General features: G+C 43.0%; 1 protein-coding gene across 2 annotated transcripts in view; it reads right to left on the bottom strand.

Moving 5' to 3' along the window:
- Window positions 1–2,545: 2,545 nt before the first annotated feature.
- ankrd49 (ankyrin repeat domain 49) overlaps window positions 2,546–24,750 on the bottom strand; it is a 32,624-nt gene continuing 10,419 nt past the window's right edge. The window contains exons 2-3 of one of the 2 annotated variants that reach the window (XM_068034013.1): window positions 12,849–13,193; window positions 2,546–4,383 (exon numbers count right to left, since the gene is read on the bottom strand). In XM_068034013.1, the coding sequence (XP_067890114.1) occupies window positions 3,919–4,383; window positions 12,849–13,169 (786 nt within the window). In that variant the 5' untranslated portion in view covers window positions 13,170–13,193 and the 3' untranslated portion in view covers window positions 2,546–3,918. The remainder of the gene's footprint in view (window positions 4,384–12,848; window positions 13,194–24,750) is intronic. The other variant, XM_068034012.1, reaches the window with a different exon arrangement.

Genomic DNA, 24,750 nt, shown 5'->3' with positions numbered 1-24,750 from the left:
TTTCCTCCCTCCCTGACATATCCCCCACTCTCCTCCCTGCCCCAATATCTAGCTGAATTCATATATTATGCAACTTTAACCTCATGCCAAAAAATTACATTACTTTAATTGTAACCATGAAATAAATGATTAGGAAAATAGTCTTTTTTGACAGCAAGGTGCCTTTATGATGTAGGATAAGACAAAGAATACTGTATTTCATATTTATTTCAATGTGCATAGCAACAGAACTAGTAGTTTAATACTTTTGCTTTATTTTTTCAAGCAGCACTTTGATGTGCAAATCACCCATTAATAAGGCATTCACAGGACTTAGTCGGAAATGGAAACTCTCTCCATGTTATATCTAGCAGCATGCAAACAGAATGACCTGTGGCCCCTGAAAGCTTAATTACATCCATTACATCTGTTGTGTAAGGTAACAAACTCAAACTAGAATTGCAGAAAATGCTACATACATTCAGAGTGCAATAAAGCATAATGGGCAGTTTGTACATTTACAAATAGTGTTTGAACAGTAGCAGATAGGATAATGTACGATGACCATAAATATCTTTTATAAGTGTCACTGAGCTACAGGTGTACTGTTGCTGACTATATACATTTAGCTTCAATATCTGTGGGCAGTTGTCTGAATAAAATAGAAGACCTGCTGCAAACTCCATGTAGAAACTTCTGCAGGACATATATGAAGTGTATTAAAGCAGATGAACTATAATAGGCACAGAGTTGAGTTTATTGATTCAGGAAACTCATGATTTTGTACCCATCATATTTGATTCTGTATCAAACTCTCTAGTCGAGCATTATTTGCACTGATCAAAATCTAAATAAGTAACAGGTTAATATGTTGCTTTAGCTGGTCACTTTTTAATGTAATATTGCAGATAATTAAAGTGGTTTCATAGTATAAAATGGGAGAAAATAGTATTAAGTAGACCCTTTTACAGATTATCTGCACATAGATGTACTCTGAATGCTGAGATTTTTTTGATAGGAAGAATTTTTGTTTCATTTAAGAAGGCTAATGAAAAACTGTGAAGTTAGGAAAGAGATTTTCATAGATGATAGCTGAAAAATGATGGTGCAGTAGCTGTTGCAGATCTGTCACTGCTGCTATAAACAATTTAGCAAAAAGAAAGCCTCAAATCAACATCCAGGTGTCAACTTTATTTTTTGGAGACACTTGAGTCTTCAGCTGCATTTTGGAACACAGAATAAAGGTGTGGTGGGGGGAGGGAAGGCACGTGTCAGTTTTATTAATGAAAATTTGCTATTGACCTTCTGATATTGAGGTGACGATTTTGATTTCCAGCTTTTGAGAAAACACACATTAAATTCATGCGAGATTTTTCAAACAAATCTGGCTAAATGCACTATAAGAGGCACAACATTTTTCAGTAGCTTCCTGATTCCTGATCAAAGATGACAGATTTAGAATTATCCAAATAATGGCAGCTGTTAACATTCAATTTATTTCCCTACATTATAACAGTGACTATACTTCAAAAGTATTCCATTGGCTGTAAAGCACTTTGAGAAGGCTGGAAGTTATGAAAGGCAACATATACCATCCCTCCCCCAACTCTTTTTCCGGTACATTGATGACTGTATCGGTGCCGTTTCCTGCTCCCGCCCCGAACTAGAAAACTTTATCAACTTTGCTTCCAATTTCCACCCTTCTCTCACCTTTACATGGTTCATATATGTCCCTTCCCTTCCTCGACTTCTCTGTCTCCATCTCTGGGGATAGGTTGTCTACCAATATCCATTATAAGCCCACTGACTCCCACAGCTACCTCGACTACACTTCTTCACACCCTACCTCCTGTAAGGACTCCATTCCATTCTCCCAGTTTCTCCGTCTCCGACACATCTGCTCTGATGATGCTACCTTCCATGACGGTGCTTCTGATATGACCTCCTTTTTCCTCAACCGAGGATTTCCCCCCACTGTGGTTGACAGGGCCCTCAACCGTGTCCGACCCATTCCCCGCACCTCTACCCTCACCCCTTCCCCTCCCTCCCAGAACCGTGACAGGGTTCCCCTTGTCCTCACTTTTCATCCCACCAGCCTCCATATCCAAAGGATCATCCTCTGCCATTTTCGCCACCTCCAGCGTGATGCCACTACCAGTCGCATCTTCCCCTCCCTTCCCCTGTCAGCATTCCGAAGGGATCGTTCCCTCCGCGACACCCTGGTCCACTCCTCCATTACCCCCACCACCTCGTCCCCATCCCAGGGCACCTTCCCTTGCAATCGCAGGAGGTGTAATACCTGCCCATTTACCTCCTCTCTCCTCACTATCCCAGGCCCCAAACACTCCTTTCAGGTGAAGCAGCGATTTACTTGTACTTCTTTCAATGTAGTATACTGTATTCGCTGCTCACAGTGTGGTCTCCTCTACATTGGGGAGACCAAGCGCAGACTGGGTGACCGCTTTGCGGAACATCTCCGCTCAGTCCGCAAGCAGGACCCTGAGCTTCCGGTTGCTTGCCATTTCAACACTCCCCCCTGCTCTCATGCTCACATCTCTGTCCTGGGATTGCTGCAGTGTTCCAGTGAACATCAACGCAAGCTCGAGGAACAGCATCTCATCTACCGATTAGGCACACTACAGCCTGCCGGACTGAACATTGAGTTCAATAATTTCAGAGCATGACAGCCCCCCACTTTACTTTCATTTTTAGTTATTTTTTCTTCCTTTTTTTTTGCATTCCTTTTTACATTTTTTACAATTTTTTTTGCATTTATTTCATTTCATCTTAGTTTGTTCAGTTTGCTTACCCACTGTTTTTTTCAGGTTGTTTTTCTTCAGGTTTGCACTTGCTGATGTTCAATATTCAGTATATTCACACCTAATCTGTACTAATGCTTTGTCTTTCAACACACCATTAACATATTGTTTGCCTTTGCTCCGTGACCTTTTGGTCAGCTATGTGGCCTGGTCCAATCTGCACCTTCTCCTTTGTTATCTCTTGCCCAACCCCCACCTCACTTGTTTATAATCTGTGACTTTTCTAATATTTGTCAGTTCCGAAGAAGGGTCACTGACCCGAAACGTTAACTCTGCTTCTCTTTCCACAGATGCTGCCAGACCTGCTGAGTGAATCCAGCATTTCTTGTTTTTGTTTCAGATTTCCAGCATCCGCAGTATTTTGCTTTAATTTAATATACCATCCCTAACTTCCACACAGCACCGTTGCAACTTGTTTCCTGATTCCAACACCAGCAACCCTTCCAGTTTCTCCCCCTCCCCTATCCCTGGGAAATGGAGTAAGATTATAAATTTTAAAAAACGGCACTTATAGCACCTTTCATGACCACAGCATGTTCCAAAGTGCTTTACAGTCAATGAAGTACTTTCAAAATACAGTTACTGTTGTAATCTAGGAAATGCAGTAACCATTTTGTGAACAGCAAGCCTCCATAAACAGCAATGACCAGATAATCTGTTTTTGCGATGTTGATTGAGGGATAAATATTGGCCAGGACGCCAGTGATAAACTGCCCCTGTCCCCCAAAACTCTTCTTCAAAATAGTGCCATGGGATCATGAGACCTGACAGGGCAGACAGGGCCTCAGTTTAACATCTCATTAGAAAACAATTGGTTGCAATTTCCTCATCCCATCACAAGACAAAGTGACAGCACTGATGGAAAAAAAATGAAAGGATATTTGTATTCTTCCACCAAAAATGGTACAGGCTTTATCTCAAAACAGATCAACAAATTTTTGTGTAAATTGCAAAAGTGTCTGTTTTGGTACTAACACTGAAACAAACATTTTGCTTCTTTAAGCTTCAGGATGTACCCTAATTTCTAAATGTTTTTCAGCCATTAATAAAGAGATATAAGTTTAGGTGTTTAGGTAAATACTCATATGGCTGTATAATGATGGATGAACATTAAACTGGATCATTGTGGCTCAAGTACAGAATTTGTGCAGTGTTCTGTAATTTCAAAGAGGTAGTAGTAAATGTTTGTTCTCCAGGCAACGTCATATGCTGTCTCACCCAAGTTATTTTTTAGATCTGAATTGATGTAGCGATTCATTAATAACAATTCAATGGTTTCCTTTGTACTTTTACTTCCTGAAGCAAGATGCAATGCAGTCTGCAAACTGTTGGTCTGGGCATTGATATCTGCTTCATGCTGTAGAAGAAATGAAGCTATCGCTGCATTGTTCCATTTACAGGCACTGTGCAAAGGGGTCCAGCCATCTACAGTACGAGCATGCACATTTGCTCCATGAGCTATCAACTCACGAACAACCTCTATATGATCACTGTATGCAGCCCTATGAAGTGGTGTGTAGTCGTCATCATCTTTAACATTAACTAGACTTGGATTTTCAGAGAGAAGTCTGCTTACTATTGAAACCTACAATGAAGATAACAAGGAAACAAAACAATTTAACATTTGTTATTGCATATAGATAGTTAGTGTTGGCTTATTTGTTGCAGTTACGCCAATGTGCTTTGTTGAATGATAATATTCTTTAATCCACTGGCTGGAGATCTGAATTTATATTTTGTCTGCTAATATCCCAGCAAGAACCTAGACCCAGGAAGTTTAAAAGGAACTACCTGTTCTCTCAGCAAGCAGAGAAATACTGCCAACTGCTATGTTTGAATCACTGAGTGACTGTCATGTGCCAAGTCCCTCCCCATCTGTTGTTTAAAGCTGGTGTTTTCTCTGCATCAGAGGAGAAGCTGACACGAGCAGACCCTAAGTGAGGGTCCCTCTCTCCATTCCAGCTTGAAAGCTTTCAAATCCTGCTTGTTGATTGTAGCCAGAGTATGCAAAGGTGGTCAATCAGAAACCCTGTTGGAGGAAAGCATCCGCATCGCTACCTCCAAGAGAGTCACTGTACCAGTCATTTACTCAAAGCCTCAGGACCAATGAATTCAACGAGAAGCCAGCCGAATCACTAATCTCCACAGACTGTGTATCTTTTTTTAAAATGGACTCTAACTCAACCAATCTATCTTTCCCCGCTCTGTAACCTATTTGCGTGTGTTTAAATGTCTTGTCTCGTGTGTGCGTGAGTGAAAGTTGGCGCGTTTATTATTTTATTGGTTTGGTTTCGGTACAATAAAGTTAACTTCTTTCTGTGTTAATTCAATAAAACCTGTCCGCTAACTTACTTGTTATGATCATAACAAGAACCAAACAACTACTGAATTGGCCAGTACACCACTTTAAGAAAGTATTAAACCTGTTGCAGTCCAACAAGGAGATGGAAAAGAGGGAAGCTCTTCAACCCATACTCATTTGACCGCAACAGTTGCTTACTCTTTGATTAATGAGACCATCTAGCATATCATAGAATATGGAAACATTCACAGCTATTGACGACAGCCTTTTAAACTGGCTTCCTGAATATAAACAATCTAAGTTACCATTACAATACACCTATGCTATACCCAAAAAACAAATGTGTGATGGCAATAAGGTACAGAAAAATAAATAATTGAGTTAACTGTCAGTCACCATAAACTGGTGCATTCTCCATGGCAATGCCTCCACCAATCAGACTTCACTTGCCAACCAATCAGCACTTTCTTCTCATGCAGTCTAAGTTGTTGTTGTCCCTTACATTGGTTATTCTTGCATATTGTCTTGAGTGCCAGACAAAAAGCCTCGACAACATGTCTCTATTTTCAACTTTTCAGATTGGCAGGATGTGGATAATGGTGTGCCCCAGGGATTTTCATTGAGACCTTGTGTTTGAATAGCATAAATGATATGGATATAACACCCAGAGTTTCCATGTGAGCAACTAACGCAGCATCATCAGCGTAGAGGAGATCTACCAATGCATTTTTGTCTTTGCTTTCAGCTTTGATAGATTGTCGAGCTTGTCTTATGACCGAGTATCCTGACAGGACAAAATCACAAGTGTGGTAGTCCTCTCAAGGGCAGAGCTCCCAAGTGCATCGGCACTAATCAAACAGAGGCGGCTTCGGTTGATTGGACACATCTGCAGGATGGAGGACAGTCGCATTCCTAAGGACCTTCAGTGTGGTGAGGTAGCTGCGGCCAGAAAACTAGTGGGGCACCCAAAGCTTCGCTTCAAGGATGCTTGAGAGCATGAAATGAAGGCCCTAAATGTTGACTAGTGCACTTGGGAGTCACTAGCTGGTGAAAGAGGGAAAAGAAGTAAATATACTCTAAATGGAAAGATCCTCAAGAGTGGAAAGACAGATAGATCCAGAGGTACAGCTACATAATCTAAAATGTGATAGTGGTTAGAAATAGCCATTTAAATAAAACATAGAATCCTGTTTGCATTTTAGTGGCATCAAATATAAAAACAAGGAAGTGATATTGAAACAAAAACAGAAAATGCTCAGCAGGTCTGGCAGTATCTGTGGCGAGCGAAACAGAGTTAACATTTCAGGTCTGTGATTTTTCATCAGAACCTGAAACTTTAACTCAGTTTCACTCTCCACAGATGCTGCCAGACCTGCTGAGTATTTCCAGCATTTTCTGTTTTTATTTCAGATTTCCAGCAGCCACAGAATTTTTCTTTTGTGAAGTGGTATCAAATTTGTATAAAATATTGGCTTGGTCACAGCTGGAGCATTGCATTATCATTTTGGGCATCATTATAAAAACACTAGTGGATTCATGGAAAGGGTGAAGTTTCACAAGAATAATAAGAATCATAGTTATGAAGAAAGGTTTGAAAATTGGGCTTTTTAAAAAAAAAAAGTGGAAGAGAGGAAGTTAAGGAGGAAAAATCTAAGAAAGAACTGATTTATGTAGCACCATATCACATCCTTAGTAATCCTGAAGTGTTTCACTACTGATGAAGTTTTTTTGAAATGCAGTGTTATATGGACAAATTAAGAGAGATTTTCAAAATTATAGGAAGTTTTGAGAGGGTTAGTGAAAGACTGTTTCCATTGGATGTCAATATGGTAACAAGGGGGTATGTATAGACTGAGCGTCATCATTAGAAGGAAGGAGAAACTGAGGGCTGAATTTTGTCAGCCCCAAAGCCGTCCTACCACTGGGGCTGAAAGCAGGAGCCAATAGGACATTTGGGGTGGGGGCCATTTTGCTTGCAGCAGCAGCCAATTAATAGGCTGCCACTGTGAGGACGGCAGCATCCCCCCCCCACCCAGAGTTGCCAGCTCTCAGTGCCACTGCTGAGGCTACAGCACAAGGGAGAGGATGCCTCAAAGCCATGGCACCCTTGAAGACAGGTACGTTTTCCTGAGGAAACTGGGGCCGGCAGGTAGCAACTTAGACAATGCTGCCAGCAGGCACCTGCATGGGCCAGGGAGTGCTGTTATGACCAGGTGAGGGGGAGGGGGAGGGGGAGTCTCAGGCTCCCCTTTTGCCCCTTCTCTGGTTTGACTACAACAGGTTTTATCCTTTTTTTAAACACAGTGATTGAACTTACCATCTCAGCACGAGAGAACTGCCCTGTGGATGGCTTCTCAGTTACTGTTCTGCTTTCTGACTGACAAAGCTTAGCCTCTCCAAATCTGCACACCAGTTACATGACATTCCCAAACCTCTATGATGGGTTAATGAGGTCCTTCTGGAAAATTCTCAGATTCCAGGTGCCACACTGTCAGCTGTTCAGACAGACTTACAGGGAGTTGGCTCTTTCAAAGTCAATGGCTGTTGATGACCGTGTTGAGAAAGCCATCTCAGATAATTTAATCAGAGAGCACCCCATTGTTCTGGCTAGGTTGAATCAGTCATGTTATCTCCTGCCCAATCCTCATGTTTCAAATGCAAATTTCCGTGGCCATCATGGCTACCAAGTTACTCTTTTTAAAAGAAGTTATTTGCAAGAATTTCCAGTAAAAATCTCAGGTAAAGTTCCAATCAATGAAATTAATATTTCCCATTTGGCATGTGGGGTTTTCATCACAAGTGCCCATCAAAGACAGCTCCCCAGGAACCTACTGGGAGGCCCCCAGGGTTTACCTGACGAGGGCAAAATGACCACAGGCCAGGAAGTGGCCCTCAAGTGGCACAATTGGCCATCCAATGGACATCTGTGCTGCTAAGGTTTCTCACTGCTGGAAATATGCCACAGCAGTGGGAAGACACCTTCCCCACCATAATGCCAACCTTTCCGCCTCCCAGCCCATCTCTGAAAGGTTGGAATTTTTTTTCCAAAATGGAAGTTATTGGAACCTTTTACCACAAGTGGCTATTGAGGCAGAGATAATATCACTTTTAAAATATTTATACAATTTCTTTAAGGAAGAATACATCATTTCAGTTGAAGAGCTAGCACATGTACATACGCAATGTTTCAGGTAGACTCCTTCTGTGCTTAACTTGCGTCCAATATAATTTTTTTGTGTAAACCTCAAGAACTGTTTTGCATTTTTAATTCAAATTACCTACCCACCTGTTATTTCTCCTCTTTTGTAGTGCTTAACCATATATCTTCTTCCTGCAGATGGGAAAGAAGCTGGTGGACTGAATGATTGAAAAGCACTTCTACCAGCAGTAGCATGTTTCATTTCTCCCAATAGGATAATATGTTGTACCGAGCACCCTAGTAAAGACCTCAAGACAAATTATACCAATTTTTATTCTACTCTTCAAAATCTAAAACACATTGCCATCTACAAGAATGAATGCTGTTTCTGTCCTTAATGTTCAGCGTGAGGACTTTGTGAATGAGACTGCAGTGTGAGCAGCATATAAATAAATTAGGTTCAATTCAGTAAACTATCCATTTAAACAAGTATATTTTTAAAAAGTTTTTTTAATGGATTTAGATAATCATTAGGAATGCCAAGCTATCAAAATATGATCCAGAAATTTTCTGCAAAGGGAATGGTAAACATACATCACTTAAAAGAATGGGGTACAGGTAAACTATTAGTTTCCTAACATTCATGAATTTTCTTCATTAAAACTTTATTTTCCTTCCATTTCTCTGCTCTGCTCCTTTCTTGAATGTAGTGACATGGTAGGGTACCATTCCATAGGTACTCACAGCTCTATGGTACCTTCTAAGTCTAGGTATTCATCTGAAGTTTTGGTAGGTGTTTTTAAACCAGGATTGCTGCTGATTGCCCACAGAAGTTACAGCGGAAGATTGGGAGAACTCTGTATGACTCACATAATGAATATTGGCAGGCTACTCTCTGAACACCATGGCTAAGCCTGATCCTTAATATCCAGACATACACTCTCCTGGCAGGGGTTACTGGATAACAAGAACTGGGAACTTGAATTTATGTTGTCCTGTTTTCTTGGCCAATTCCAGCAATTCCTTTGCTGTCCCAGTTGGAGATTATAGCCTAGATTTGTCAAAACAACAATGAGGCTAATGACACTCATCATTATTCATGTATAAATGGTATAGCAACTTCAGACAAGGGGCAGATGCCCGGTTAAATGCCAACTGTTGCTTTACTGTTACACTGCTAATGTTGCAAAAAAAAAAGGAATTTAGTGGTCTTCCTCACTAGTGACATGTATTGAATGTCATAAAGTTGCTATATGTATGCAGTATATACAGACTACATCCACAGATATACAAAGTTAGTAATTACAGGCTTAAGTAACCTTTCCACAATGTGATGAATGTTAATGATTGCCAATCAAGCTCTTTGGCACCAAAATATGTGTGGAGTCTCATTCCGTCAGGTTGAGTTGTTTTAGGAATTTTAAAAATGTCAATGCTCAACTTCCTTTGTCTCCTTTTTTAATCCAATCTTTCTCTTTCTACATTTTTGACTTCGAAGTCACCCCCCTTTTAGTCATCCTCCTTCTCAGTCCTTCCACTGTTTATTTCACAATCCTTAAAACTCATTGGTTATGGAGATACCCTGTTGGTTACCCTGTTAACTGATATGCCCTCTTCCTTCTCTGTGCTGTCATCAGCTCTCATTTTCAGCATATTAGTAGGCATTTTTTTTCCTAGGAGCTGAAGGGTACAAAGACAAGTCGAACTAATGGCAGGCCCTGCTGCAGCAATATCTGGTCTCATGTAACTCAGCCTTGGTGAGGATGGAACCTAGGATACCCCTGCTCTGTATATGCTAACTGACCATTATACTATCTGGTGCATTGACGCACTGAGCCATTAAGAACCTATTAAATCTGCTTAAAATACAATTTTTAGAATTAAAATGTTATTTTAAATACCACAACTTAATTGCAGTACGGAAACAATCTCTAAATGGAAGAAAAACCCCATGCTTTGGGCTTTCAGTGCCAAGTATATTGATGCACCAATGCGATAAGCATTTATGCTGTCCTACACAAAGTATTCTTACCCTCATCAGTTCATTGTGGGAAGGAGAGAAAGAGAAAGATATGCAAAGATCTGATTACAGATCTCCCTTGTGTCTTATTGAGGGAAAAACTTCTGCAAATATATGTAGTGATTTCTAGTTATTATGGGCTGGATTTTATAAGCTCGGTGAAGAGCTTCAAAAATGACAGCCTGCCCGTGCGGGCCCCATGCCAAAGAGCCGTCGCAATCTCAAGCGCGACAGCTCATTTAAATAGCTGGAGTGGGCCCTCCACCCGATCACGTGGAGGGGGTGGGATGTCCGTCCCTGGCAATGGCGTCAGCTGCCTGCACACAGGCAGCTGACATCATTTTTAAAGGGCTGCTAGCTCTACCAGCTAATTTAAATTTTCAAAGATAGAATAAATTAACAATTCTTTTGCCACTCTCCCACCACCCCCATAACAATTAAATTAACTTATCTGCCCTTTCCCCCTCAAAACACTTACCTTTACCATCTGACCTTCCCCCGCACCCCCCCCCCCCCCCAAAACAGCATAAACTTTAAACTACAATCCTTCCCACCATTCCCTACACCCATGACATTCATTTCACCCCGTTCCCCTCACCACCACCCCCCGCCACTGATAAATTACCTCCTCCGCCCCTCTCCACCAGCATTGTGCCACGTTTCCCCGTATAGGGATTCGAAGACCGACCGCCAGGCTGCAGATCGCAGTGGGACATCAAGATTAATGGCAAGTACATGCAAATCTATTAATTTACTTTACTTGCTTTTGGTGATTGTGCTCCCGTTGCCAAGTGGCGGGGGAGGCTGCCCCATTGCCCTGCCGCTGCCAGGAGGACCGGGTCAGGCCCTGCCAGCATCTAGGTCTGTGGTGGGCCTCATCTGGGGCCATCTTCAGGCCCTCTGCTATGGATCCCGATGCGAGTGCTCCTTAAAATGCAGCCCTATGTATTGCGACCCAATAACACACTAAATAGCTCAAACATAAATCTGGATTTTAAACTTACCTGACCCGCCGGGGAGTTGGTAAGGTGCAAGGAACCCAGACTTCGGGTTTGCCCTGCACACATTGGCATGTGCACGACGTCACAGATCGGTTTCCCATCCAGAGGCCAGCCTGATTATCAGGCTTGGCCTCAAATTGGACAGGGAACATGTTGGTTGAGGCCACAGGTCAAGGTTGGTCGGGGGGCGGGGGGAGAGAAAGGAGTGTGGGGCTGATCTTGAGGAGCTCGGGGGATGGGTTGCCTATCCCTAGGTTCTGGGGAGAGACAGTGAGGTAAGATGCCTGTTGGGGCGAGGCTGGGTCAAGTGGGGGGGGGGGGGGAGTTGGGGGAAGAAAAGAGAAGATTTGTTTTATGCATTCATGCAATTTTTTATTTTTTTTAATTAAAAAATAAATAAAAATAAAAATGTGGGCATCACAGGCAAGGCCAGCATTTATTGCCCATTCCTAATTGCCCTTGAGAAGGTGGTGGTGAGCTGCCTTCTTGAACCGCTGCAGTCCATATGGTGTACCATACCCACAGTGTTGTTAGGGAGGGAATTCCAGGATTTTAAATCAATGATGAAGGAACAGCGATATATTTTCAAGTCAGGATGGTGTGAGCTTCGGAGGAGAACTTGCAGGTGGTGGTGTTCCCATGTGCCTGATGCGCTTGTTCTTCTGGGCAATAGAACTCTATGCTTTGGGAGGTGCCGTCGAAGAAGCCTTGGCAAGTTGCTGTAGTGCATCTTGTAGCTGGTACACACTACAGCAACAGGGTGTTGGCGGGGTAGAAAGTGAATGTTTAAGATGGTGGATGGGGTGCCAATCAAGCATGCTGCTTTGTCATGGATAATGCCGAGCTTCTAGATTCTTTTTGGAGCGGCACTCATCTAGGCAAGTGGAGAGTATTCCATCACAGTCTTTATATGCCTTGTAAATAGTGGAAAAGCTTTGTGGTGCAGGAGGAGTGTCATTTCCCACAAAACATCCAGCCTCTAACCTGCTCCTGTAGCCACAGTATTTATCTGGTTGGTCCAGTTAAGTTTCTGGACAAGGGAGCCTCCCAGGTTGTTGATGGTGGTGGATTCAGTGATGGCAATGCACTCAACTATCTCTTGATATCACATGGTGTGAATGGAATTGGCTGAAGACTGACTTCCATGATGCTAGGAACTCCAGGAAGAGGCCAAGATGGATCATCCACTCGGCACTTTTGGTTGAAAATGTTTGCGAATGCTTCAACCTTTTATTTATACTCGTGTGTGGAGGTGGGCAGAGTCTGATTGCAGGGGTTGCCCAGGCAGGCATGCTGGATCCAGCAGGTAGCAATGTAAAGGTGCTCACCTCCTTAGATTCAGCAACCCTCTCCTGGTGTAGCTGCCAGGTTTCCCAAGGCTTGGAAATCTAGCCATTTATAGTTATATTTGAAAATCTGAATAAGGCTTGCAGCCTCATTACACTATTTAAAATGCCAACCCACCATCCCACCTCAATTAAAGCCAGAAGTGGGCAGGTTTGGATTGGTATTCTGATTTTTAAGAGTTTAACCCACCATCCGACCCAAACCTACCCCACAGTCATGTACAATCCTGTCTAGGACCTACCTGGTTTTTCTCAGATGCCCAGAGTAATAGACTTGCTGGGTCATTTTGCAACTCTAGCTCTTTCTTTTTAAAATAAGCATCACTTTCAGCCTCCTCGTCTTCCTCATCAGACTCTCCTGGCCACATGCTATGTGTTCCCATAGGTATCAGGTGTCCATGTGTCTCTAACAAGTTCATTTGATTGAAGTAATCTGGGAAGTCTGCCATCCCTTCAACGTCGAACTCTGGATTCTTATTTTCTTCAGACGTTTGATTTTCTTCTGAAGGCTTTGCAACAAATGGCTTTTTCACTTTGGCATTATTTTTCTCTTGACCATTCATCTTCCTCTGAAATACATTATTATCCTAATTAAATGATGGAGAATAAGTTTGAAAATATGAATTCACATTCAACAATGTGACTGAACAAGATTTATCATGTACCAAAACCCACAATTAGTACCCTGTCAGAACCCGTTTCTTTATGCCTATTTGTGAAGAGTCTGGTGCCATTTCTTGACTTTTAAAGGGTCTGTATAAATGCATGCTGTTGTTGGTGAATATAATATAACATATAATACTAAATGGTCCTCTACCTTTGGTGTCCTACTCTATTGGAGAATGGGAAAACAGTGGTTACAACACTCCAATGTAGCCCAGACAGATAGAAGAATATCCATATTAGGATAACATGCAGTTACAAGCAAACAAAAATGCTCTATGCGGTACTGAAAGACTAAAAATGTGGCAAGCTGAATGGGACTAAATGAGCTTTTCTACTTTGCCAGATACTTTTAGAACAGCAAGACCTGTAATTGACCTCAGTACTTTCTTCCCTTTCCCTCTGCTCCAAAATAATATATTTTTGGAGACATCAAAGATGTACATCAAGACAGAAAGCCCCAGTTTTGTTATGCTGAGAGGGTTCAAAAAAATTGATCCTACTCTCCTCAGCATTAAAAAGCTGCTGTTACAAGGGGAAAGGAATGGATCAACCTTAACAGAACTAAGGAAACTGTGCTAACACCCCTTCCTGACAGCACTCTCTCAATGGAACACCAATTCAAAGCAGACATTATGACAGAGAGAATGAAGACAGACACTAATTAGACCTGATGCATTAAAAGTTTTGGGGTGGGAGCAGGGTTGGTTAGAATCAAAATTCAGGCACGAGAGATTAGAGGGGAGCAATTCACAAACATAGGAGAACCAGATGCAGAGAACTACAGACGTATTTAAAATCATAGGAAAAAAAGTATACTAAGTTACCCTTAAAGGACAGAAGTAATTAAAAAAAAAGACAGTACAGTTTAGAAGGAGGGCTTATGATTGAAACAGGATGTTATTTTGACTGCAAATTGAGCCAATGAGGCTATTTATGTGTGAATGCTACAACAACATCAGGCGAGGGCAGTGGCACAGTTAAATGTGGAAATCAAAAGTTCCTGGCCAAGATGCACCACTCCACCATTAGCTTCGCAAAATCAGCATCTGCTCTCTGCGTCCCTGTTTAAATGAATTGAATGGCGTGAAGTTGCTCTATTTGCACGTAGATACAAACTAATCTCGCCACAAAAAGTTGCCTTGCCCATTTCATTCTAAGTATCCTTTTACTGAGGCAATAATTGTTAATTGCTGCCAGTCAACTTCTCTGGCATTGAAAATCAACTATTACAAATGTGGAGTCGTATTCATTCGTTTTTTTTTTGAGATTTAAATAACGAATCATCTAAAATTAAATGTTTTTATTTTTCTTATCTGTCTCTTTTCTCTCTCTTAATCCAACCTTTCTTTCAATTTTTCTTTCTGCACTTGATTTTATGTTGAATTCACCCACGCTAATTTACACTACCTTCAGTCTTTAGCACTGTTAATTTCACAATCCTTCAATTTGATTGGTTAAAATACACAGTTGCTTGCCCTGTTCACACATATCCTAGAAGCCCTGTTTCTCTCGCTACGCTTGCGCTTAAAGCACTTGCTATATGAAAAATGTCAAAACCTAAACATGCAAGGGTAAGTCTAACTAACAGTAGACACTGTTGAGTCACTTCTACAGCAAATTATGACCCAATGTGTTCAATCTTTGTAACCCAGGAAAAGGATCTTTTTAATTTTGCTGTAGTTCTGCATTGTGAGGTGAATGCAAACAGCATAAATGATAAAGCAAAATATGCTGCAAACCCCATCTGAACAGAGATAAGGTACAACAAAAGGAGTAGGGAAGCAGAGAAAAATCTGAATCAATTCCCCAAGAAAATTTTAGGTAAAGAGCTGGAGAGAAAAAGGAAGGATGGAAACGCTGTTCACAATTATACTGTGTTAACATTTGAGTCTGGTGGTACTGAAAGCATGGACTGGGATTTCAGCGATCGGATAGAGGCAAGTGGTTGCAGTAGTGGGAGGAAATGGTCTTGACAAAGGGTAGAATTTGGAGTTTGTCACAATTTAAAATGACATGCCTTCTGCTGGAGCTTGTTTCCCCCCAAAATATACTTCATTCATAAAAGTCTGTAAAAACAATTACAACACAGTTCAAAACAGCACCAAGTTAACATTCTAAAAAATGGGCCAAAAAGTGCAAAGGAAATCAGTTTCCTTCAATATAGGAGTGAGTTGCCTCACAACCCTTCCATTCCATTTTACATGCCATGTACATTTTACTGCAAACCCATATTTGGTGTATACAGCCTGAGGGATTTCCCATATGTCCAGCCTCTCAGTTCACTACAGTGGGAGGACCTGACGCAGTGGTCTTTCCCCAATGAGCCTTTGCAGCGGCTGCCCCAAGCTTTAGTGCGTCCCTCAGTTGGACCTTGGAATGTGCCGGTCTGCAACACTCGCTCATGAACAACTCTTTGCGCTGGAAGACCAGCACTTTTCAGGCAGACCAAAGAGCGTCTTTCACCGAATTGATGGTCCTCCAGCAGCAGTTGATGTTTATCTCAGTGTGCGTCCCTGTGAACAGCCCATAGAGCACAGACTCCTGTGTTACAGAGCTGCTTGGGATGAACCTCGACAAAAACCATTGCATTTCTTTCCACACTTGCTTTGCAAAGACACATTCCAGAGGGAGGTGAGCAATGGTCTCTTCCCCACCACAGCAACCTACAGGGCAGCATGTGGAGGGGGTGAGACTCCGGGCGTGCAGGAAGGATCTGACGGAGAGGGCCCTTCTCACCACCAGCCAAGCTACGTCTTGGTTCTTGTTTGAAAGTTCTGGTGATGAGGCATTCTGCCAAATGACTTTGGCAGTCTGCTCGGGGAACCATCCGACAGGATCCACCATCTCCTTTTCCCGTAGGGCCTTGAGGACATTCCGTGCACCAATCCTAATGGATTGGTGGTCAAAGGTGTTTTTCCGTAGAAACTTTTCCACGAGAGATAGGTGGTACGGCACGATCCAACTGGATGGAGCATTCCGCAGCCATGTGACGCAACGCCGGGGACAGACAGAACCTCAGCACGTTGTGATTCTTGGTGTTTGCGTACTGGGGCTCTACGCACAGCTTGATGCAATGGCACACGAAGGTGATCATTACGATGAGGGCGACGTTGGGTACATTTTTCCTGCCCTTATCCAGAGGTTTGAACATCATGTCCCTCCAGACCCGGTCCATTTTGGATCTCCAGATAAAGCGGAAATTGGCTTGGGTGACCGCCATAGCGCAGGAGTGGGGTATGGGCCAGACCTGCGCCACGTACAGCAACAACGTGAGTGCCTCGCACCTGATGACCAGGTTCTTACCCACAATGGAGAGAGATCACTGTTCCACATGCTCAGTTTATGGTGTACCCTGGCTACTTGCTCCTTCCAGGTTTTGGCACACACCCCGGCCCTTCCGAACCATATCCCCAACACCTTCAGGTAGTCCGACCTGACGGTGAAGATGACAAAGGATCGGTCAGCCCAGTTCCCAAAGAACATGGCCTCACTCTTGCCGTGGTTAACTTTGGCTCCCGAGGCCAGTTCGAACTGGTCGCAGATGCTCATCAGTCTGCAAACGGACAGCGGATCCGAGCAGAAGACGGCGACGCTATCCATGAACAAGGAGTCTTTGACCTGAGTGCCTCCGCTGCCTGGGATTGTCACCCCTTAAGCCCGCATTCTTCCTAATGGACTCAGCAAAATGTTCGATACAGCAAACAAACAAGAAGCGGCAGAGAGGACAGCCCTGCCTGACTCCAGATTGGATCGGGAAACTTTCTGATTCCCACCCATTGATTGAGACTGCGCTACTAATGTTTGTGTAGAGCAGTTGGATCCAATTGTGGATTCCCTCCCCAAACCCCATTTTAGAGAGCACGTCCATCATGCAGGTGTGCGATATTCTGTCAAAAGCCTTCTCCTGGTCCAAGCTGATGAGGCAGGTGTCCACCCTCCTGTCCCATACATAGGCGATGGTATCCCTGCGTAGCGCAAGACTATCAGAGATCTTCCTGCCGGGTATAGTACAGGTATGGTCAGGGTGAATCACCAACTCCAGAGCAGACTTGACCTGACTGACGATGACTTTGGACAGAATCTTGTAGTCAACATTAAACAGTGAGATGGACCGCCAATTTCTGATTTACGCCCTCTCCCCCTTCCGCTTGTAGATGAGAGTGATGATGCTTTTACTCATGGATTCTGACATGCTGCCGGCCAGAATCATACTCTCGTACACTGCCAGCAGGTCTCGGCTGATCCAGTCCCATAGAGCGGAATACAACTCAACTAGTAAGCCGTCACTTCTCGAAGGATCTGACAGCGTTTGTCAGCTCATCCAGAGTTAGCAATTTGTCCAGTTTCTCTCCGCATGCTGTCATCTAAGACCTCCGTGATAGATGACAGGAAGGACTGGAAGGCCGTGTTGTCCGTGGGGTTTGCATCGTATAGCCCAGCATAAAAGGATTTGCTGATCCTTAGTGTGCCAGATTGCGAAGACGTATCCTCTTCCTTCAGGCTGCTGATCACAGAGCTCCCTCTGTTACCTTTTGGAAGAAGTAACGCGAGCACATCTCATCCTGCTCAACAGAGCGATCTCTGGACCAGATGATGATCCTGGAGGCCTCTGTGGCAAAGAGCGAGGCCTGCTGGCTCTTCACTTCTTGGAGGTCCTCCTTGACCTCGACCCCCATCGACTGCAGCTGGAGCAGATTTTGCATTCTTTTCTGGAGTCGGGACATTTCCCTCTGTCTCTCTCTCGCCCTCCGAACAACCTTTGGTGATAAAGAACCTCTTGAAGTTCTCCTTGATCGCTTCCCACCAGTGAACTGGAGACTCAAAGAGGGGTTTCACGGTTCTCCAACCTTTGTAATCCCTTTTGAGTTCCTCAACATTCTCTGGGGTTAGCAGTGTAGCATTGAGCTTCTAGGTCCCCCTGCCAACCCGCTGGTCATCCTGTAAGTGACAGTCAGCCAGTAAGGGGCAATGGTCAGAGAAGGACACCGACTTGACGTTGGTGGATCTGACTGTGACAGCACGGGACACAAACAGGAAGTCAATCCTGGAACAGGCAGACCCGTCCGATCTTGACCAGGTGTATCAGCACTGCGCTCCGTCTGCAGGTTTGCTGAAGATATCGTGCAGTTGGCATCTTTTACTGTTTCCATTAGGAATCTGGATGTAGCATCCAGTTTGCTGTCGTCACTGCCAGATTTTGCAGCTGCATCAATAATACAGTTGAAGTCACCGCATAGAACGACCGGCCTGGACGTCGCCAGCAGCAGTGGAAGCTGCTGGAAGACGGTTAGCCGCTCGTTGCATTGAACTGGGACGTACACGTTGATCAACTGGAGCGGAGCATTGTTGTACATTATATCTGCTACGAGGAGGTCTGAACAGGGTAATAGAATCAAAGTGAAGGGAAGAGTTCTTGGCAGGAGCCGAATAATAAAGTATGTCTTTCAAATGTTCAATCAAAGGAGGTTCCAGCTTATCCAGAGCTTGTCAGATAAACAATCTGAAAAAAAAGATAGTTGTAGACTTGGAGGTGCCGAAGAAGTAGAGTTGATTTTTAACATATATTTTGTAAACACTTATCATTTTAGAACAGTTGAATATGATTTAAAAAGTCAATCTATCCCAACATTCCTTCCTTTTAGCATTTTTAGTGGTAGAGCAAATGTGCAAAAAAGAGACATCTTAATTTTGTCTATATATGAACAACTGACAATTTGGAAATGTACGAGCAGAAAATGAAAGCATCCAGGCCTGGGAATGGGATAAGCACTTGCTGTATTATAAACAAAGCTTGTTGCACAAAGGCAAAGGCTGAAAAGAATAGCAGGCTAAACACCTAAAACTGCAGCTTCAGCTAAACATTCAAACTATGTATTTTCACCGAGGTATAACATAAGCACAGGCCAAGGTTGCATTATAGCATAAGAATAGAACCAGGTCCCTATAAGGCAGTGTTCTTGAAGTCCAGAGCTATGCAGCCACATGGTGGGCCTGGGGGTCTGGAGCTGGTTGCTCCAGGACTTGTGTTGTTTTCTTGGGTTAGAGAGTGTTCTCAGAGGTAGTCTGAGCCTGGGAATCAAGTTGTATTATTTGCATGTCATTTAATAAATGACAGACAAAAATCAGCTACTATAATAAAGCTTGTTGCTGCAAGAAGTACTTGTGCATGAATCACATAAGAGATTAGCATGCAAAATTAAAGCACATGGAATTGGGGGTAAGGTACTGAAATGGATAGAGAACTGGTTGGCAGACAGGAAACAAAGAGTAGGAATAAACGAGTCTTTTTCAGAGTGGCATGCAGTGACTAGTGGGTTAACACAGGGATCAGTGCTAGGACCCCAGCTATTCACAATATATATTTATGATATAGATGAGGGAATTAAATGCAATATATCCAAATTTGCAGACGACACAAAGCTGGGTGACAGTGTGAGCTGTGAGGAGGTTGCAGAGAAGCTCCAGTGTGATTTGGACAGGTTGAGTGAGTGGGCAACTACATGGCAGATGCAGTATAATGTGGATAAATGTGAGGTTATCCACTTTGATGGCAAAAACAGAAAGGCAGATTATCTGAACGGCGCTAGATTGGGAAAGGGGGAGGTGCAGCAAGACAAGTCCTGGGTGTCCTTGTGCACCAGTCGCTGAAAGTAAGCATGCAGGTGCAGCAAGTAGTTAAGAAGGCAAATGGCATGTTGGCCTTCATAGCGAGAGGATTCGAGTACAGGAGCAAGAATATCTTCCTACAATTATACAAGGCTTTGGTGAGACCACATCTGGAGTATTGTGTGCAGTTTTGGTCTCCTTATCTGAGGAAGAATGTTCTTACTATGGAGGGAGTGCAGCGAAGGTTCACCAGATTGATTCCTGGGATGGCAGGACTGACGTATGAAGAACGAATGGGTCGATTAGGCTTGTATTCGCTAGAGTTTAGAAGAATGAGAGGGGATCTCATAGAAACCTACAAAATTCTAACAGGACTGGACAGACTAGATGCAAGAAGGATGTTCCTGATGGCGGGGGAGTCCAGGACCAGGGGTCACAGTCTAAGGATAAGGGGTAAGCCATTTAGGACTGAGATGAGGAGGGACTTCTTCACCCAGAGAGTGGTGAACTTGTGGAATTCTCTACCACAGAAAGCAGTTGAGGCCAAATCATTAAATATATTCAAGAAAGAGTTAGATATAGTTCTTAGGGCTAAAGGGATCGAGGGATATGGGGAGAAAGTGCGAACAGGGTACTGAGTTTGGATGATCAGCCATGATTGTATTGAATGGTGGTGCAGGCTCAAAGGGCCGAATGGCCTACTCCTGCTCCTATTTTTTCTCTGTTTCTATAAGTCGTGTTAATTGTCATTGGACAAGCAACCTTTTGTAGCAACTGTGACCTCCAAGAAATCTGCTAACAGACCACAGACACCTGATAATAGCTGTGGAACAGCACGTAGATGAGGAAGAAAAGGAGACATGAATGGATCCTTGGGAACCTTGAGAGGGCCATGCAGGGCCCAGATGAGAAGCCACTGTTAAAGATTTGCACCATCTGTGAGGACTAACTGAAGAATCCTGCAAGACTGATTCTGCAGAAGGAATTAAGGAGCAGAGGTGGCGGAAACAATTGGACTGGTGAAGCACGCTGAACCCCACAGAGAAGTCAAGAAGGGATGACAACCACAATCATAAAAGATTCTGTTGGGTAATGTTGCCCAGGACAATCTCAACGTTGTGGGAAGAACAGAAATCACACTGAAGGGCTTCAAACAAAGAACTGTGGACCGGTGATTCCGGAGCTGGGTCTTGAATATACATAGAGAGTAAAGACAGGTTAGGGATGGGTAACAATTGATGAGAGTCGAGGTTGAAAGTGAGTTTTTTGAGCAGGACTGATGGCGGCAATTTTGAGGGGGAAAAAAGGTTCCCAAGGATCCATTTGTGTCTCCTTTACTTCCTCTCCCTGTGGAGAGGGAGCTATTTAAATGTACAATAACTTGCTTTTATATAAGCACCTTTGTAGTAGTAAAACACCCCGAGGTGCTTCATAGAAGCGTTATCAAACAAAATTGGACACTGAGCTACATAAGGAGATATTAAAGACAGATGACCAAAAGCCCAAAGAGGTAGATTTTTAAGCAGCTTTGTAGAGGGGGAGGGGGGGGGGGGGAGTGGGAAGAGAGGTAGAGAATCGGGGAGATTTGAGAGAATTCCAGAGCTTAGAGCCTAGGCAGCTGAAAGCTAACCATGCTAAGAAAATTGGGGATGCCCAAGAGGCCAGAATTGGACAAGTGCAGAGATCTCAGAGGAGTTACAGAGACAGGGAGGGGAGAAGCCATGAAGGGATTTGAAAACAATGATGAGAATTTTAAGATTGAGGCATTGCCGGATCAGAAGCCAATGTAGGACAAGGAGCACAGGAGTGCTGAGTGAACATGACTTGGTAAGAGTTGGGATACTGGTAGCAGAGTTCTGGATGAGCTCAATTTTATGCAGGGTGGAAGGTGGGTGGTCAGCTGGGAGAGCAAGCATTTAGGCAGGGAAAGCTAATTGAGTGGTCAGAAGGGTGGGGTTGTGGGGTGGGGGGGAAACACAGAGAAACTACAATGTGTTAGGGTAGATGTGAAGGAGGGGCAGTATAAGGAAGAAGATGAGGCAGCCACATGGATAACAAAATCTAAGAAAACAAATCCATAAACACAGCATTGGGGGTAAGGAGGAAGTGACGGGGAAAGGTGAAAGTTGAAAGAGGTGGTTGATCGAGAAGAGGATTTAATTGTTAAAGAGGGTCTTTTGTGAGCAGATTTGCCAGTGAATAATTAGGTCAGTTGTGTGTCAGGTAAGATTAAGCCCTCATTTTTGAGGAAGCAGAGGTAGGAACTAAACCAATAAAACAGCTGGGATTGAAACACCATTAGGGATTTCTTTGAATCAAAAATTGAGACCATTTTCACAACTGCCTCAGCTTCAGGCCAACAGCCCCCCCAGGATCTCTCCCACCATAACTCTAGACCATGTCACTATGCAGCTTCTCTTCCCTCTCAAGTTCACCTTTTCCTTGAGACCCGCCTCCTTCTCATCAAATTCCATCCCTACCTAACTCAACCAGTCAACTGGTTCCAGTGCTTGCTGATATTGGCAATGGCCCTTTTTGAGCACTGTCCCATTATTTTTGTAAACCACAATCATCACCTCATCCTAAAAATCTCACCCTTGACCTGGCTGTCCTCATCAACCACCACATCTCTAATCTCCCTTCCAAGATCTTTTAAATATGCTTGTTATAAATTCAGAACTGCCATAGATACCTCCTCGGGTTCAGTGATGTCAGTTGCTCTAAAGTGGTCTGAGTGTCTTACTTTTATGGATGTGATGCACACTGCCCCATATCTACTTATGCATTTGCATAATCCAGGGAGATAACTATAGCGTCCCCTCATCACATGGAGCAATTACTCATGTCTTTAGCACATGTATTGCTTCAATCTCTCTGAAGGCGAGATTCAGTGAGATAAGGCGTTAATGTAAATTGTTAAGTTGCTTTACTTCCCATCAGGTTAACAAAGAGCATTTGTTACAAATAGATTCACTTACCTCCATCAATAAAACTTCTCTTTGAATATTGATATATAAATAACAAACACACCATGCTATTTCATTAAAGTGAGTCATCTTGATTGAGTCAATGTTAACTTTCTAATCCCTCTTCCCTGTATTTGAACCTTTTCGCAGGCTTTTGTTGCTTGAAGCTTTTGCAGTGTTTTTAATCAAAATCTAACTCCTGCATCAGTTTTAGATAAATTGACATACTTCTGCACTCAATATTGAGCTCAATAATTTCAGACTATGAGCCCCATTATTTTTTGTTTGTTTATTTTTATTTATTTTTTATATATCTTTAATTTCATTTATTTTTTAAATCATGTGCTAGTCTTAAACTTATTTTTCATGTTTTTGCTTTCATACAGACCTGTTCTGATGAAGGGTCACAAACCTGCAAGATTAACTCTGTTTCTTTCTACACAGATGCTGTCAGACCTGCTGAGTATTTGCGCACTTTCTGTTCTCATTTCAGAGTTCCAGCATCCGCAGTATTTTGCTCTTATTTTAGATAAATTGACCCTCCCCACCGCCATGGATATGGCGGAATTTTCTCCAATTGATCAAAACCACAGTTTTTGGGCATTGCAAACAATCGGTACATCACAACCAGCATCTTGCTCAATCAGAGCTGTACTACAAACTGCAACGCTCTCCTTGGCTCTCCCTGCCATAAAATCCAAACTGTCCAGGACATCACCATTTGCCTCCTGTTCCTCAAAAGAATCAAATTTAAAATTCTCATCCTTATCTATAAACCTCTCTTCAACCTCTGCAACCTTCTTTAAGCATACATCTCCATCAGTCTTCTGACTCTGCTCTCCTCAGCTCTACCTTTAGTGGCAGGACCTTCAGCCACGATTCTCTAGAACTCCCTTTGCCTTACTCCCTCCACAAATTTAAAACCAGTGTTTTAATTGCTTTTCCAAACCCTTCTACAAAGACTTGGGCTCTACTCCTTTTTTCTGCTGTTAAAGCACCTGGAGATATTTTTCTATATTAAAAAGGTGCTAGAAGTATTTTATATATATATCTGCTACAACACAAGAAAACCACTGAACCCAGCTCAATTTACAATGCTTAAATCTAGAATAGGTACAGGTGAATGGTCTCAAGATTAAAGGCAAATCCCAACCAACCCTCCACAGGGAAGGAAAAAAAATGCTCTGTTTATTGGTGTCGTTAACATACAAACATACGAATTAGGAGTAAGAGTAGGCCATTTGGCTCCTTCCTGCCTGCTCCGCCATTTAATAAGATCTTGGCTGATCTGATTGTGGTCTCAACTACATTTTCCCACCTATCCCCCGATACCCTTTGACTTCCTTGTTAGTCAAGATTTTATTTACCTCTGCCTTAAAAATATTCAATGACCCTGCCTCCACCCCTCTCTGGGGAAGAGAGAGTTCCAAAGACTCACAACCCTCAAAGAAAAAATTTCTCCTCATCTCAGTCTTAAATGGGAAGACCCATATTTTTAAACTGTGTCCCCTAATTCTAGTCTATCCCACAACGGGAAACATCCTTTCAGAATCCACCCTGTCAAATCCCCTCAGGACCTTATATGTTTCAATAAGATCACCCCTCATTCTTCTAAGCTCCAATGGTTACAGATCCAACCTTTCCTCATAAGAAACTCCCCCAATCTCAGGACCCAGTTGAGTGAACCGAATTTGCACTGCCTCGAACACGTTTATATCCTCTCTCAAATTAGACGACCAAAACTGTACACAGTACTCCAGATGTGGTCTCACCAATACCCTATACAACTGTAGCAAAACATCCCTACTTCTATAATTCATTCCCCTTGCAATAAATGTTAACATTCCATTTGCCTTCCTAATTACTTGCTGTATCTGCATACCAACCTTCTGTGATTTACTGTAGC

The sequence above is a fragment of the Heterodontus francisci genome, chromosome 6, assembly GCF_036365525.1.
Source record: "Heterodontus francisci isolate sHetFra1 chromosome 6, sHetFra1.hap1, whole genome shotgun sequence".
Lineage (NCBI taxonomy): Eukaryota > Metazoa > Chordata > Chondrichthyes > Heterodontiformes > Heterodontidae > Heterodontus > Heterodontus francisci.
The sequence above is the reverse complement of the archived record's forward strand: the minus strand, read 5'-3'. Positions and strand labels throughout refer to the sequence as shown.